Here is a 16,433-nt window from a genome sequence, read left to right as displayed (position 1 = left end):
CTCTCTCTGCCCCTCCCCCACAATGCTCTCTCTCTCCTTCAAAAATAAATATATTAATGTTTAAAAATTTTTAAATATAAAAAATATATTTTTAAATTTAAAATATAAATAATTCAAATAAATAAATACATACATACAGAGCAATCCTTTGATTTCGATCCTCAATATGCTGTTCATAATATGCAGTGCCTATTCTTCATGGCCTAGGAAAGGGCTGACGAGTTATACAATACATTACTTATGATTTCAGCACGTCTTTTTAAGGAGGGCCTCATGCACACATTGTTCTGACCCACCTGTGTTCCCTTCGAGAGGAAGTGACGTAGGCTTCTGGGCATCTAGACTAGGGGTGAGTAGAGAAGCATTCAGCCCCTGCTCCTCCAAACTACAGCTAGACCTGTCCAGAATAAGCTTGGACATTTTTGGGAGATGTCTAGAAAGAAAACTTGGGTGAAGCTTTCTTGTTTTTTTTTTTTTTTTAAATTCAAAAACAACACCTTTATGCTCCATCGAAGACTGTTCTGAGGGATTTCTGTGCAAAGAATTAGAAGTTCTGTAAACTTGCCATGCCTGTGTATCTTCAATCTCTAAATAATAAGAAAGAAGAATAGAAAAAAATCCCAGAGAAATTGATAAAAATGACAAAGCGTTTATTTAGAAGCAGAATATGAAAGGGATATGAATATGAAAGAATATGTGTGTCTGTGTCTGTGTCTGTGTGTGTTTGTGTGTCTCTGTTTGGTGGTGGGGGGGGCGCAGCGTGGGCATTTTCCTTATGTTAAAAATTGAGAAAATATTTGGTTATCTAGAAATGTATGTAGGGAATAATTTTAACTAGTTTAAATTCTAGATTACGAACAGAACAAAGACTGGTAAGTTTAAATTGAAGGCATAGCGCTTGGGCACAAGTGACAGTTTCCATTGAAACGAGTGATTCCAGGGGCACCTGGGTGGCTCAGTCCGTTGGGCGTCTGACTTCGGCTCAGGTCATGATCTCACTGTTTGTGAGTTCGAGCCCCACATCGGGCTCTGGGCTGACAGCTCAGAGCCTGGAGCCTGGTTCAGATTCTGTGTCTCCTTCTCTCTCTGCCCCTTCCCTACTTGTGCTCTGTCTCTCTCTATCAAAAATAAATAAATGTAAAAAAAATAAAAAAATAAAAAAAACAAAGAAAAAGAGTAAGTCCAAGCTAAGACAAGTTGGGAGTGAATTTCTTCCAGGTCAGAGAGGAGACCAGATAAACCCTTCTAGTAATTTATGCCCATGTACTCCTCCCTGCCCAGAGAAAGGCCAGAAGGCAAGAGAAGGCACAAAGAGCTAACTAAGGGTGCCTCTATTCCTGCGGACAGAGTCAGCTCTGTACATTTCTGCTACTAAATTTAAAAAAGAATGAATGGAGGAAGGGATGTAACAGCCTTGCAAACACAACCCTCACCCCACAACCAAGTTAGGAGAGGGTAATAACTTCCTGTCCCCTCAAGTCCCTTTAAATATGATGTTCAGTGTTACACCCAATGTTCATGGGCATCTGGAAGTCAATACAGACACTGCCCTCCCATTAATGGGCTAGATCCCTTCAAACCTACATTGCCTGTAGAAAATGTAACTCTATAACTGAATTATTCCATTTCTATGAAATGGCCAGAGAAAGAAAATCTCTAGTGACAGAAAGCAGATCAATGGTGGCCTGAGGCTGGCAGTGAGTATGGTGATTAACTGCAGACCAGCACAAAGGATCTTTTCAGGGTGATAAAAAATGTTCTAGGAGCTCCTGGGTGGGTTAGTCAGTTAAGCGTCTGACTCTTGGTTGCAGCTCAGGTCATGATCTCATGGTTCGTAAGATGGACCCTCATATTGGCTCTACAGGCTGATAGCTCGGGGTCTGTGTGGGAGTGTCTCTCTCCCTCTCTCTCTGCCCCTCCCTTGCTTGCACTTTCACTCTCAAAATAAATAACCTTAAAAAAAATAATGTCCTAACATTAGATTGTGGTAATGGCTGTACAACTCTGTGAATTCACTAAAAATCATTGAATTATGCAGTTAAAAGCAGTGAATTGTATGATATGTAAATTATACTTCAATAAAGCTGTTATAAAAATATGAAATAGAAAAGAAGGTAATTTCTAACCAAGTCTCTATTTCAAATCTTGTACCCAAAACATTTTTTTTTTTTTTTTTTGCCTGTGCTTCATTACATGAACAGAACATCATCCCAGATCTGTTCTACATGACCCCCAGGGCACAGTCTTGCTGCCCCAGACCAGAAAGTTCCAAACTTCTCCTGCCAATGTATGGAAGACTCCCACACTCACAGCACAACATGCCTGTCCTTACCAGGCTCCTGGGGCCATGGAGGCTGGGACACAGGAATGAAGCCCCAGAGGGGGCTATTGCACACAGGCAGCTTGGGGCTCAGGAGTACTGCTTCTTGTAGCTGAAAATAGCTTCAGCCTTCAAAACAATCTGTAACACCATATTCTTGTATACTGATGACTACTGGAGATAGTTTTTTTAAAATAGCCCTCAAATAAAAGCTGCAACTCACAGCCTGGTGAAAAAGAATGTCTGTGCATGTGATGGAAGGCTCATCCCATAGCTTCAGTCTCCAAGGGTCTCCACTGTTAGGTGGAAAGCCTGCTTGGGCTGGGGGAGGGGTGAAGGAACTGGGGAAAGTAAAATGGAATCACGTGCTTTAAGACAGAAAACCTGAAAATCTATAGCTCTTCAGTCTGTATAAACATTATTGAGAGTTACCTGCCTTTGATGGATTTAATCACTTACACATTCATTTATGGACAGGTACCTGGTTGATTAGTGGTGGTTCTAAGGTGTATAAACATGGAATCTGCCCATGGGATGCTTATCCTCCACTAAGGAGGAAGAGCATTTAAGCAACAACTCAGGAGGCAAGGCCAGCTTTGCTGTGCTGTGAAATGAATAAGAAGGTATACGTGTGGTGTACAGTGTGTGTATGTGGGGGGGTGTGTTGTTGGTGTGTGGGTATGTGTGAGGGAGGTATGTGTGTGGGGTGTATATGTGGGGTTTGTGGTATGTGTATGGTATATAATGTGTGTGTGTGTGTGTGTGTGTGTGTGTGTGTGTGTGTTGTGTTGGGGGTGGTAGGTATGTGGGTATAGTGTGGCATATGTGTATGTGGGGGGTGGTGTGGTGTGTGTAGGTGTGTGTGTGGTGTAGGTGTGTGTGTGTATGCGGGGGGGGTGGTGTGGTGCATGTATGTGTATGGGGGAGGTATATATGTGGGGTGTTTTGTGTGCCTCATGTTCTAAAAATTTAATCCACAGTGAATGCAAGTCCCCCTTGTCAGGTCATTTCCCGTTCTCCTTAAAACCTGCAATCTGGGCAACCCTGGACATTTTCTGGTAGGTGGTGTGTAATGTGTATGCATGTATGTGTTGTGCAGGGGGTGGTAGGTGTGTGGGTATGGTGTGTGTGTGTGTGTGTGTGTGTGTGTGTGTGTGTTGGTGGTGGTGAGGTGGGGGGTGGTTGCAGATTGCCTGGGAGCAGGAAGTTAAATGGCTGCAGTGGGGAAATAATCCTGGAAAGAACATGCAAAAAATCATCTCAAAGATTTCTAAAACTCTGTTAATACCTACATGCCTCAAAGCATTAAAACCCAGGTTCCTCATGCTCTATATTATTCAGTGAACAGCCCAGGGCCCAGTGAATTGACAGAAATGATGGGCTTTTGGGAAAAAAAAAATCAATCCCAGGAAGCAGTTAACCATCAACTGGTTGGGAAGGAGAAGAGAAGCTCAGTTAGGAATAAGTCATTGATGAGCCCCGCTTTGAAATCACTTGCTCTTATACCCAACACCCAAGTCCTCTGTAACACACACACTCAAGAAGCCAGCAAGTCCACCATCTCGCCCCAACACCTGAAGAGCAGCACCTGCCAAGATACGCAGTCTGGTGGGAGGGGAAATGGTGAGCTGAAATGGGTGGAGAGAATGGCCAGGGTTGCCCAGCTTGCAGGTTTTAAGGAGAACTGAAAATGACCTGACAAGGGGGACTTGCATTCACTGTGGATTCAATTTAAAGAACATGAGGCACACAATAAGAACATACGACACATGCCACCAAAGACAGTTTGAGCCATGACCCCAAGACAAAAAAAAAAAAGGGAAAGATGGCATCATCAAGTTCAGGAAATACATGCAAGCACACAGGGAAGAAAACAGGAAGGGGTGGTTGTGAATGAGGCAAAGGAGGCCCACCACTAGTGTGAGCAACCATTGGGGGATTAGCACCCCAAACATGCCGAAATTGTCTAATTACAGGAGGACAAAGGAAGTGGATCTTACCTGGAGGGAGGTACTGGCAATGTCCAGAAGAATTAACTAACACGTTGGTGTGGAATGTGGCATCAAATCGCTCATCAGCACTAGAAACACAAAAAGGATTTCATGAGTCAGCACTGCCAGGCAGTGGGTTTCCCATGCCCTTAGGTCTGTCGTGACTGTGCTGGAATAGCTCTGGCAGGTGCTACTCTTCACGCTTGGGTCATGCCACCATTCACAGCCTGCCTGGGAGATCTCAGAGCAGAGGTTGGTAGAGGCCAATGTCCACCATCACCCCCTCATTTCATATGAACTGTGATTTTCATATGCATATAAAACAAAGTTCTTAGCAAAAGTCAATCCTGAAGACAATTTCATAGGACAGGAGCAGATGAGAAATTTCTATCTATCTGTAGGGTAGAAGCTCTCTGCCATTGACAGCCCCATGCAGGCATGGATTTTGATCCACTGTCCTCAAAGCTCCAGTTCCAGTCTCCTGAATGTGCCCAATGCTTGGTTGATGCTTATCCAATACATCTTGAATGACTGAAGCTGCAAGCGCAGGAGGTTGCCAGGCATAGGCAGAGCCCAGAGGCATACTGGGTACCATGAATAGCAATGACGGGAATGTGGGCAGGTGAAGAGAGAAGAATTAGGTATAAGTTTTAGATAGATCCTCCCCAGCCCCCTCCCTGCACATGTTCAGAAACTCCTGCAGCCAGCACTTAACAAATTCTATAAAGGGGATGGGAAGAAGACACAAAATAGGAAGAAAGAACAACAATTAAAGCCAACAGCCCTTATTATCCATGTCTTTTATTTTCTGTATTCTGATGCTTTGCTGACCCTGGATGAAGTGTGCCCCTCTTCCGCTCCCAGGTTAGCCAGTTCCCAGAGATAGCAGACAACTTGTCCACCAGTGTATCTCTCAAATGCAAACCATCAAATCCAGAGCCCACGCCCCAGCCACCTCCTTTATCAGGGTTTCATATTCTAGGCCTCTGTCCCTCTGCCCTAATAACCAGAGGGCCAGGTACCAGACAGCTAGGGACAGCCCCTATCACCCAGAGCCCACTGAAATTATTCACACTGGCCAATCTGAACTCGGCTCATCCTGCCTCACCAGTTCCATTCCATGGAAACCACAACAAAGGCTCTTGCCCATGTTCCCCCTTCACTCCCTCTGCCTCCTGACCCACCCCGGTGTTTTCTTGTGTGGGTCTGCATGGTGTGCTATGCCTCCTGTTTCTAGGGAACTGTGAATAAAAACTGCTTCCTCCATGACAGCTACTTCTGTGTCTGTATCTGTTAGCATACCTCATTAAAACAAATCCTGGCTATCCTTAAATAAAAAGAAACAGAACTCCCTCAAGAAAATACAGGCAGTGGGTCAAAATGCTAGCACCAAGGAGTTAAGTTCCTCTCCTTTTAGCAACTGGGGACCTGTAGTAAGTCTGCATACTTCTGCAGAGGCTGGGGCAGCCTTTCCTAATCCTGAGGTCCTCTGAAAGGGAAACTCAGAGGCACAAGATATTTGAGGACAGCACTCAGCATGAGAGACACAATTAAAGACACAGAAAAGATCCAAGAAGAAGAAGTGAACGAAAGGAACAAAAAAAAAAAAAAAATTGCTCCTTAAAAAAGTAATATCCTCACAGAAATTCAAGAGGATATTGCATTTAGTAAAACACAGCAATACGAAAATTAAATTTTGACTTATGAAATAAATGTTTATAGACAGGTAGGAGGTCTGGCTGATAAGAATCACAAAGATGAAATGTGAGACATTGATGAAGAGGGCCTTCAGAGTACAAGGCCAGGAGAACTCACTCAACAGCTGCTGGAGAAACAACAGGGGCAATGGGTGGGAGGGAAGGGCCAAAGAAATCACACAGAGAAATTCTAGGGCTGAAAGAAACCAGTCAAGCATGAAGGCAAAGAGAGGCACCTTCAAGAACATTAAAGGCCTTACAGAGCTTGTGTCCCACGTGCTAGACTTGAGGATGAGCTCTAGGAAAATGAGAGTGAATACTGAAAAAGAAGAAATAAACTTTTGAACTAAAACTAAGTATGAGGGCAGGTGGGTGGTTCAGAGGGTTAAGTGTCCGATTCTGGATTTCAGCTCAGGTCCTGATATCATGGCTCAAGATCTAGCACCTGCATGGGGCTCTGCGCCGACGGAGTGGAGCCTGCTTGGGATTCTCTCACCCTCTCTCTGCCCCTCCCCTGCTCGTGTATACGCTCTCTCTCTCAAAATAAATAAATAAACATTTAAATAAATAAATAAATTGGGGTGCCTGGGTGGCTCAGTTGGTTGAGTGTCTGACTTCAGCTCAGGTCATGATCTCACGGTTTGTGAGTTTGAACCCCACATCAGTCTCTGTGCTGACAGCTCAGAGCCTGGACCCTGCTTCAGTTTCGGTGTCTCCCCCTCTCTCTGCCCCTTCCCTCTCTCAAAAATAAACATTAAATTTCTTCTAAATACAAAATTATAAAATAAATAAATAAATAAATAAATAAATAAATAAATAAATAAAACTAGGGATCAAGAAAATGGATTTCCATGATGAGCTGTGCAGTGGACCTAGAAAAGCCACAGAGGGGGTGTGTTACACATTACCGCAAGATACGAGGTGTCTCTGAAGAGACTCAAGTAGATTCAGAGCAATGGAGAGAAGAAATAAGCTGGAAAACACCACAGATTCTATTAAAGACACATTAAAAAAAATCACTGTAATAAGAAAAAGAAATGTCAACCACAAACTCTGCGGAAAACACTGTACAAAAAAAGTCAGGGTGTGAATATGAAACAAAAATGTGATGATGTGCAGAGGAAGAAGGAAGAGAGAGAGACTAAACCACCACAAAAGGATAATCCTTTGAGATGAAGGACACACCCACCTCCTTAACTCTGAGCACACACCAAGGGAGAAGGAGGAGGGGGCAGGCTCAAGGTGCAAATATTCTTTGCTTGACTGTGGTCTGTACCCGACTGTCTCAATGAATCACATGATAAACAGGCACTAGGCACAAAATAGCTGAAAATGTGGACCTTCACAAAATCACTTTATATCATATCATGATTTTCAAACTGAGTTCTCAGGAACCATGAGATTCTGTGGATGTGCTTTGGAGTTTCTGTAAATGTTTATTCCAACATCTCATTTCCTTGTATTTTAAAATGCTAATAAAAGTCCAAACCCACTCAAATTTTTACAAAATTTTAACTCTTCAGAATAGACTACCTACCAGTGGATTAATGCATGTGGCCCATTTAACTCCTTTTTTGGTGGAAGTTTAAGCTAAAACTTCTCTTGGCATGGTTATGCTGTATTTATAAACCTCTTGTGAATGAGTTACCCAGTAAGACTTCAGTTTTGCACTGCTCTTTTTAAAACTTCACATTTGAGCCTACAATTCCAGCTCAGAACCAGCACATGTTTCCACCTCTGTAGCTACAACTGAGAGCACCGTGCGATTCATGACAGAGGATACATAGTTTTGCTTATTTTAAGCTTGGGTTTCTTCTCTGATTTTTACATTTATAACAAAGACTGTGAGCATCTGTTAGATCAGTGACTCAATTCTGGAAGGAAAAAAAAAAAATTCCTCCAAGCTCTTCCTCCATACATTTGGATCAATTTTAATTGAAGACTCTTGAGATCACAAGACAAATGAGTAAAATCAAGATAAAAATCTGTTTCCATTAGCCAACAGTCTACCTATGTGACTCACTGATTTTTAAATGCAGTCCAACCAAAATAGAATATTGAAGACAAACAGAATTGTAACTCTGTCATCATTATCAAAATTCAAATCTTAATATTTTTTGGCAGTTTTAGAATTCTTGTCCATTTTATACATAAATGATATAAAAGTAAACTCCTGTAATAATTGTATGTTAATACCATTTTATCTGTTTTGGCCATGATAACTGGAGATAAAGTTTGAAAAAGGGCCCTATTGCTAAAAACTGAGTCTGAAAACAGCTCTCCAAGGCAGGTAATGAAGTCCCTATGAAACATGAGTAGCCGAAACCACTGCAGTGACACAGGAGGTGACAGTGTCAGTGCTGTTTGGCTTCCGGCCCAGCACTATGTGCATTCAGTGATGTACAATGGGGGGGCAGCAGATAGTGACCATGAGGCCATGTGGTAACACAGTCTTGCAGCCAGCAGAAACTAATAACCATGGGTTGGGATGGGTCCAAGGACTCAGTTCATTCCTCTTTCTGCTCTGTTGTGCATGTGAACCTTTCTGTATTAAACAGTTTGAATATATATACTAATATATATTAGAACACGATGTGCTCACAGAGTTCTTGACAACTTAGGCACATGGCCCCTTCATTACCTTCGAGGGCTCCTCTCTCTAGCTGCCTGGGTCCTTGTCCAGCCAGCGAAGGGCAGACAGGCTCCCACCCCCACCACTGATGGGGCAACAAGGGCAATGGGCCTTGGTCATTGAAAAGTGACCATGGACAGGAGGGATATTTAGCCTAAATATTCACGGTTCAGGCCCTATGTCCTTAGTGGGGTGGTCAGGAAAGAAAGGGCATCTGGATATGCTCTAAAGATGGGCAGAACTCCAGCAGGTGGAAAGGAAAGTTGCTATATCCCCAACAGAAGGCATGATCTGATCACATATCTGGAGGTTAACTAGACAGAGGGAAACTTCATGAAGGTGTGGTTTGTCTGGACCCTGAGGTGAGCGAGGTATTGCCCCAACACCTTATCTTAGCACTTGCCTCAGCAGCAAAGGCTAGCATGGAGGCTTGAGAGCAAACTGTGGGTGGCTATGACTGCAGGATCCAGGAGTCAATCAATGCTTATGGAATTAATTACAAGCTGTGCTTTCAGAAGCCATTGAAGGCACGGGCCAGCAGAGGTGAACCCTGGAGGTCTGGGATTAGATTTCTTCCTGTTTTCCATTCCCTAGGGCTTGCTCTGTGCCTAGTTCCACCCCTGACTCCTGGCCTGGGAAGCAGAGCCTCTGAACCCAGCTCAGTGCAGCCTCCTGCTTAGCCTGCCCTACAGCAGTGACCCCCACTGAGGAGCATGGAGGAGCTCAGCCTCAAGCCAGGGAAAAGAAACTGAACATGCCACCCCCAGAATCCTTTGGTCCTGGAGTCTGGCTGTCAGTGCCCTGAGAGAGAAGAACAGGGTGACCAGCCATCAAGAAAGCCCAGAAAGTCAACTCCCAACAGGCCACATACTCACTAAACTATGATTCTACATGCAGGTAATTCTGAAAGAAAGAGGAAAAAAAAAAAAAATCCAGGGTCACCCTGCTGTACCAAAGAGGGTAGGCACTAGGTATGTGGGTTCATGAAGACTCTAATGAATAAGGATTCATGTACAATCCGCCCCATTCCCTCTGAGCTCACATTGTCCTTGAAAGAAGGACGGAAAAGCAGAAGAGATGAAAAATGATCTCAACTGTTCTTACCACAAAATGAAATAATGATTATGTGATGTGATAGAAGTATTAGCTAATGTTACAGTGGTAATTAAATTGCAATATATATTGTATCAATACATTCCACACAGTAAACTTCCATACGGTTATAGGTCAATTATATCTCATAAAATTTTTAAAAAATAAAATAAAAACATTGGAAGGAAAAAAAGTAAAGGGGAAGAAATAGAGAGCCAATCTATCTCAAAAGACAGTGGATCAAGGTATCATTTATTTTAAATCTCTTTTTAAAAAAGCTATCAATTACATGTTAAGACATCTCTGATATAAAGTATGTTTAGATTTCAGAGGGGAAAACAGTCTGTTTAGAATAGATGAATTTTTTTTCAAAAGAGAGTAATATGAGACTCTTAAATACAGGAAACAAACTGAGGGGTGATGGGGAGGTAGGAGAGAGGGAAAAATGGGTGATGGGCATTGAGGAGGGTACTTGTTGGGATGAACACTGGGTGTTGTATGTAAGCGATGAATCATTGGAATCTACCCCCAAAACCAAGAGCACACTGCATACACTGTATGTTAGCCAACTTGACAATAAATTATATTAAAAAGAAAAAGGAGTAGTAAGTCCTTTTCAGGATACTTTTAGTTCTGTATTTACTCTAAAATGTTAAAGGTCTACTGCCAGCAATGTGGCCAGTCACAGTCTGTGAACAAAAAGTCTTGAGCAGAACTGAAATTTTATGGCCATTTCTACCTGTCAGAGATCCCAAGGGACAGATATCTGGGCATCAGCTGGAAGCTTCCAGAGCAATATATTCAATCTGTTCTTTATCCACCAATTTACATGTTAAGTGGCATGTAACATGGATGTTATTATAATAATTGAATGTAACATTGGATGGATTATAACCATGTTATAAATAAGAAAATGTTATTACAGTATGTATCAAGTTTCTGAGCTCCCTATTTTGTTCCTTGAATTATATGACTATCTCTGACCTAGTACAATATCATCTTAATCACTACAACATAATGAAATGTTGGTATTTGACAGAGTAAGTCCCCCAACTTTGTTCTTTTGTTTAAACATTGTATCACTGGGGCACCTGGGTGGCTCAGTCTATTAAGTATCTGACTTCAGCTCAGGTCATGATCTCATGGTTATTGGGTTTGAGCCCTGCATCAGGCTCTGTACTGCCTGCTTGGGATTCTCTCTCCCTTCCTCCCTGCCCCTCCACAACTCACTATCTCTCTTTCTCAAATAATAACTTAAAAAAAAATGTTAAATGTTGCATCACCTACCCTTTACTCATCATTGTAAATGACAGATCCACTTGTCCCATCCCCACTAAGACCTTGTTGAGACTTCAGTTGCAATCACATTAAATTTATAGAATAGTTTGGGGAAAATTGGGCATCTTTGCAATATTCAATTTTCATATAATATGAATATAACTCATCATTTATTTGGCCTTCTTATATTTATTTTTATTGGTACTTATAAATACTTGCAGATTACATTTTCTAATTGTCACATGGGTAAAGAAATACATTCAATATTTTTACACTTGTCTTATATCCAATATATTTTGTCTAGGTAGTCTCTATAAGTTTTTTTTTTTTTATGTAAAGAAATTGCATATTCTATGAATGATGATAATTTAGTTTATTCCTTTCTAATACTTGATGTTTTATTCCTTTGTTTTCATTACTACTTAAATTCATACCATTGTTAAGATATGTGATGGCAATGATTATCCTTATTTGTTCCACATACAGAAACTTCTAAATGTTTGAACTTTAAATGGTAAAGACCTTACATCAAGTGAAATTAAGTTGTTATTCTATTTCAGGGTGCCTGGTGGCTCAGTTGATTAAGTGTCTGACTTTGATCTCAGCTCAGGTCATGATCTCATTGTTTGTGTGTTCAAGCTCCTCCGCTGATAGTGATGGAGTCTGCTTTGGATTCTCTCTCTCTCCCTCTCTCTCTGCCAATAGCCAGCTTGCCCATGTGTGCTCTCTCTCTCAAAAAAATAACTTAAAACAAAAGTTTTATTCTATTTCACAAGTGGGTATTAAACACTGTCAGTTGATTTTCTGTACTTACCAAGATGATCACATAATTTTTCTTCCATTCTGTAAACAGGATGAGGTCATATAAATGGATTTTCTAAAGTTAAACCAAAACTCATATTTCTAACAGAAAACTAAATTTGATAGGATTTATTTTTAATTATTGCTAGATTTAGTGAGCTAATATTGTAGTTAAGATTTATACATGTATATTCATAATTGACATTATACACTAGATGGAACTTGCCTATAAAACCCACCTTTTCCTTTCTTTTTCAAAACATATTAACCAAGAAAATGAAATTGCAGGCTTCAGATGTGGAGAAAATGTTTGAAAAAGACATACCTGATAAAGAATATAATCTAAAATACACAAAGAACTCTTGAAACTCAACAATAAGGGGAAAAAAAAAACAACCTAATTAAAAAATGAGCCAGAAACCTGAACAGACACATCAACAAAGATATACAGATGTCAAATAAGCATAATAAAAGATTCTCCACATCATATGTCATTAGGGAAATGCAAATTAAAATGGAATAATTTTAGCCTCTTAATATTAGTTGATAGACATTCTCTCATCCTCTACTTCCTGGGAGAGAGTTATAGAGTTAGTATTAATTCTTCTTTAATCATAGGATAAAATACTCTAGTAAAACCATCAGGATCTAGAGAACTAATTAAAGAGTTTTTGGTGTTTATTAATTTAATTTGTTTTAATAGTTTAGGACTATTCATCTTACTTGTTTACTCTTGGTTAAATTTTAGCAGTTTGTGCTTTCTGAGGAATTTGTGTATTTCACCTAGCCAGTCAATTTATGTATAAGGAGTTGTTTATAGCATTCCCTTATCACTCTTTTGATGTCTACAGGGCATATAGTGCTATACTCAGATTCATTCCTAATACTGGTTTGTCAATTTTATTGATCTTTTCACAGAAGTAAATTTTTGTTTCATTGATTTTCCCTACTTTTTTTCTCTTCTCACTTTGTTTGACTTTGTTCCTATCTTTATTATTTCCTTACCATCTACCTTACTATAGATTTATTTTCTCTTCTTTTTCCAGTTCCTTGGGGGGTGATCACAGATTATAGAATTGAGACTTTTTCTAATGTAGCATTTGCTACCATAAATTTCCTTGTGGGCACCTTACCTACATCTTATAGGTTTTGATATGCATTTTTTATTTTCATTCAAATCAGTGTATGTCTTGAATTCCCTCTAGACTCTTCCTCTTTGACTCAGAGATTATTTAGAAATTTGGTGTTTTGACTCCAAGTGTTTTGAGACTTTGCTGTTAACTTCCTGTTATTTGTTTCTATTGATTTTCTTGTGGGCACATGTCACACTCTGTATAGTTTCAGTTCTAACAAATGTTGTCAAGATTTGTCTTATGGCTCAGGATATGGTCTTATTATATGTCCCATGGGGTCTTGAAAAGAATGTGTTTTTGCTGTTGTTAGGGAAAGGATTTCTGTCCATTAGGTCCTATTGGTTGAGGATGTGTTAAGTTCTTTTGTATCCTTGCAGATTTTCTGTTTGTCCTGTCGTCAGTTGTTGAGGGAGGAGTGTTGAAGTCTTCAACTGTAACTGTGGATTTGTCTGTTCCTTTTTTCACTTCCATATGGTTTTGGTTCACATATTCTGCAGCTTCTTTGTGGAAAGAATGTATGATTACTATGTCTTTGGTGGAGTGAGACTTTATCAATGTGTAAATTATGCCTACCCTTTGTAATGATCTTTCCTCTAATATCTACTTTATCTGATGATAATGTAGTTGTTCTTGCTTTTTGGATAATATTTTCTTGGTATATATAATTTGGTTGGAAGTCTAGAGTCCTCACTTGGCTGTTGTTGATGGGGTTAGTAGTGGAACGTGATTTTCTTTGGTGTTTAGCTGAGACATGAATATTGTCTAAAAGTTTTCTGTGTGACTGGCTGCCCTTCTGATCACTGGGCCTACACAGAGAAGGCTTTTTCTCAGGGCTTTTTGTTTTGTTTTGGTTGGTTTTGGTCTATGCCCATTTGTGCTTCTCAAGTACCCAGTTTGGAATATAGGACGCAAATGGAACACATAGGGACCTCATGTCATTCCTTCTGCCTTCTTCTATGCACTTTTCGTGTCTCCTTATATTTATTTATTATATTCAGAGTTTTTAGTCATAAATCATGGAAGGAATAGTGGATTAGTCAACTTGAGCTGCCATAACAACGTACTATATATCGGGTGGGTTTTTTTTTTTCTTTTTTGTACTAAAGTAGATATTTTAGACTGAATCCTGAAGCCATTAAATTTTATTTCTTATTTATTTATATACAGTGCTGCTCCCAAGAATAATTCAAAGTCATCTTAATGGATACATAAAAATGGAGACACTTATTTCTCACAGTTCTGGAGGCTGGAAGTCCAAGATCAAGAAGCAAGCCAATTCCGTTCCTGTTGATAGCTTTCTTCCTGGCTTGTAGATTGCTGCCTTCTCACTGTGTCCTCATATGCCATATAAATAGGAGTCGGGGGTGGGGGGAGGAAGATGGAAAGAGAGATATCTTCTTATAAGGTTACCAGTCCTATTGGATTAGAGCCTCATCCTTATGCCTTCATTTAACCTTAATTACCCCCTTTCAACCTTTAAGCCCTATCTTCAAGTACAGTCACATTGGGAGTTAGGGATTCAATATGTGGATTGGTGAGGGGTGGAGGGGGACAAAAATCAGTCAATAGAAAATAGTTAAAAGTATGTCTTTCTATAACTGAAAGTCTGAGCTCTATTTTTTATTCTATCAAAATGGTAATAAATGCATTTGTGACTATAATTGTTTTAATCTTAGATAACTTTCCAGACCAAACATGGAATTTTTAAGGCTCTTAAATGCTCTTATTGTATTTTGTGAAATTTTTTTCCAAGCATGTTATACCAACTTGGTTTACTCCTAAAGAAAATTAGGTTCACTTCATTCCCAACAGCTGTTTTTATTTTACCTCTTTGGCCTAAACTTTGCACACTTTCAAAAAAAAGAAAGGAAAGGAAAGGGGAAAATAAAGGAAAAGGAAAAGGAAAAAGAAAAGAAATTAGGCCCCAGTATTATATTCCACTTAATGTAAACCAAGTTTGGTTTTTATAATTCATTATAAACCTTTTTGCTTCACTATTTTGGTAGAAATAGTATCACTATGGGCAGGAAATTTTTAGATTGACTTCTTGAAGACAAAAATAATGTTTTTTATCTTTTTTTTTTAATATGTCATAGCAAGTGGCAGTTTTTGAAAACATATGCTTAGTTTATTTAGGCATCTTAATCATTCAGATTAATGTTGATCAGTTTCTTTACTATCTTCAATCTGAAGAGAAAAGCTCCCTTAAAAAATTAATGTGGTCACTTTTTAGCCAGTTATGTTAGTAAGGACTCAGGCCCCCTTTTATTTAGGGGGTTCCCAAGCTCATAGAGATCTCTGGAGTACAGGTGGGCAGAGTTGGATATTGTTACCTTTACCATCGTGTTTTCTAGTCACCCTGCACACACACATACGTGAATTTCTGCATATAATTTATAGTCTTTTAATACATGGTCATACCAATGGCAGAATACTTTGTCTTCCACTGACAAGGGTGATTAATTTTTTCCAATTTTCTCTTTGTTTCATGTATCTAGAGTCAGAAAAGGTGTAATGGGCTACATAGTTCAGGAATGAAAAATTACTTCTTCTTTCATTGACTTTTTCACATCAATTTATAGGCTACCTAAAACACTGTGTTAGAAGGAATGCCCAGGCCACAAGCAGACCTTGGAAAACGGAGATCATCTCTCTCTTTCCCACATGGGGCCCTGGAGAGTTCAACGAGCTGTTCTGTGTCACAAAACTAATCACCCACCAAGGCAGGAGTAATACATGTGCTTCCTCTCGCTTGCCCCCTAAGAGGTGGGGTGAAACTGAGAAAGCTGGCATGGTGTGGAAATGCTGCTGTCAGTGAGAAGTGGACTAAGAAAGCACTTACTTTTCAGTGCAGGAAAATGAAAAAGAAGTTTGCCTGTTTCAGGCTGTGCTGGGGGAAGCTGCCTTCTGGGTCTAGTGGGCTGAAGGTTCATTCCAGTCTGTCCCATTAGGAAGCTTCTTTGTGCCCTGTTCAAGCTCCACAGGTGGTAAATCTGTGTTTGAGCCATGTGATTTCTGCAGCCTGACAAATAGTACAAGGCAGGACAAGGAGAAGTGTCCATGGACAAGGGCTGTACAGCTGTGACAGGAAAGCCACAGGACTCTGTTCTTTCCTCCCACTGTCCCCTTACTTCCCTGCCCTCCTCTCCCACCAATGCTGTTTCTGCATCAACACCAACATGAGCTTTTGTTCTTACAGAAAATGGTACAAAGACTCTATAAGGAATGAAACAGCAGAGAAAGTAAGATGGAACTCACTTAAAAAGTATACACATACACAAAAACAAAAACCCTGCTAAAGAGGAGTTGAAAATTAAAATTATAAAACAAAGAAACCATTCACTTGGAACAAATGGAAAACACAGCAAATAGATTTAGATCTAAACTTTAGATAATTGAAACTAACAAATATTTTTAAGAGAATTAAACATGATTAAGAATTGAAAACACAAGAAAAGAGGAATGTACCATTTAAAAAGCAGCTTTAAG

General features: G+C 40.0%; 1 protein-coding gene across 1 annotated transcript in view; it reads right to left on the bottom strand.

Annotated features, from left to right (window-relative positions):
• Positions 1-16,433, bottom strand: part of CHRNA7 (cholinergic receptor nicotinic alpha 7 subunit) — a 116,777-nt gene that overhangs the window by 15,914 nt on the left and 84,430 nt on the right. Inside the window, exon 5 of the mRNA XM_030317555.1 lies at positions 4,321-4,400. Coding sequence (XP_030173415.1) covers positions 4,321-4,400 — 80 coding nt within the window. The remainder of the gene's footprint in view (positions 1-4,320; positions 4,401-16,433) is intronic.

This window comes from Lynx canadensis, chromosome B3, assembly GCF_007474595.2.
Source record: "Lynx canadensis isolate LIC74 chromosome B3, mLynCan4.pri.v2, whole genome shotgun sequence".
In the NCBI taxonomy this organism is placed as follows: domain Eukaryota; kingdom Metazoa; phylum Chordata; class Mammalia; order Carnivora; family Felidae; genus Lynx; species Lynx canadensis.
This window is presented reverse-complemented; position numbering and strand designations above follow the sequence as displayed.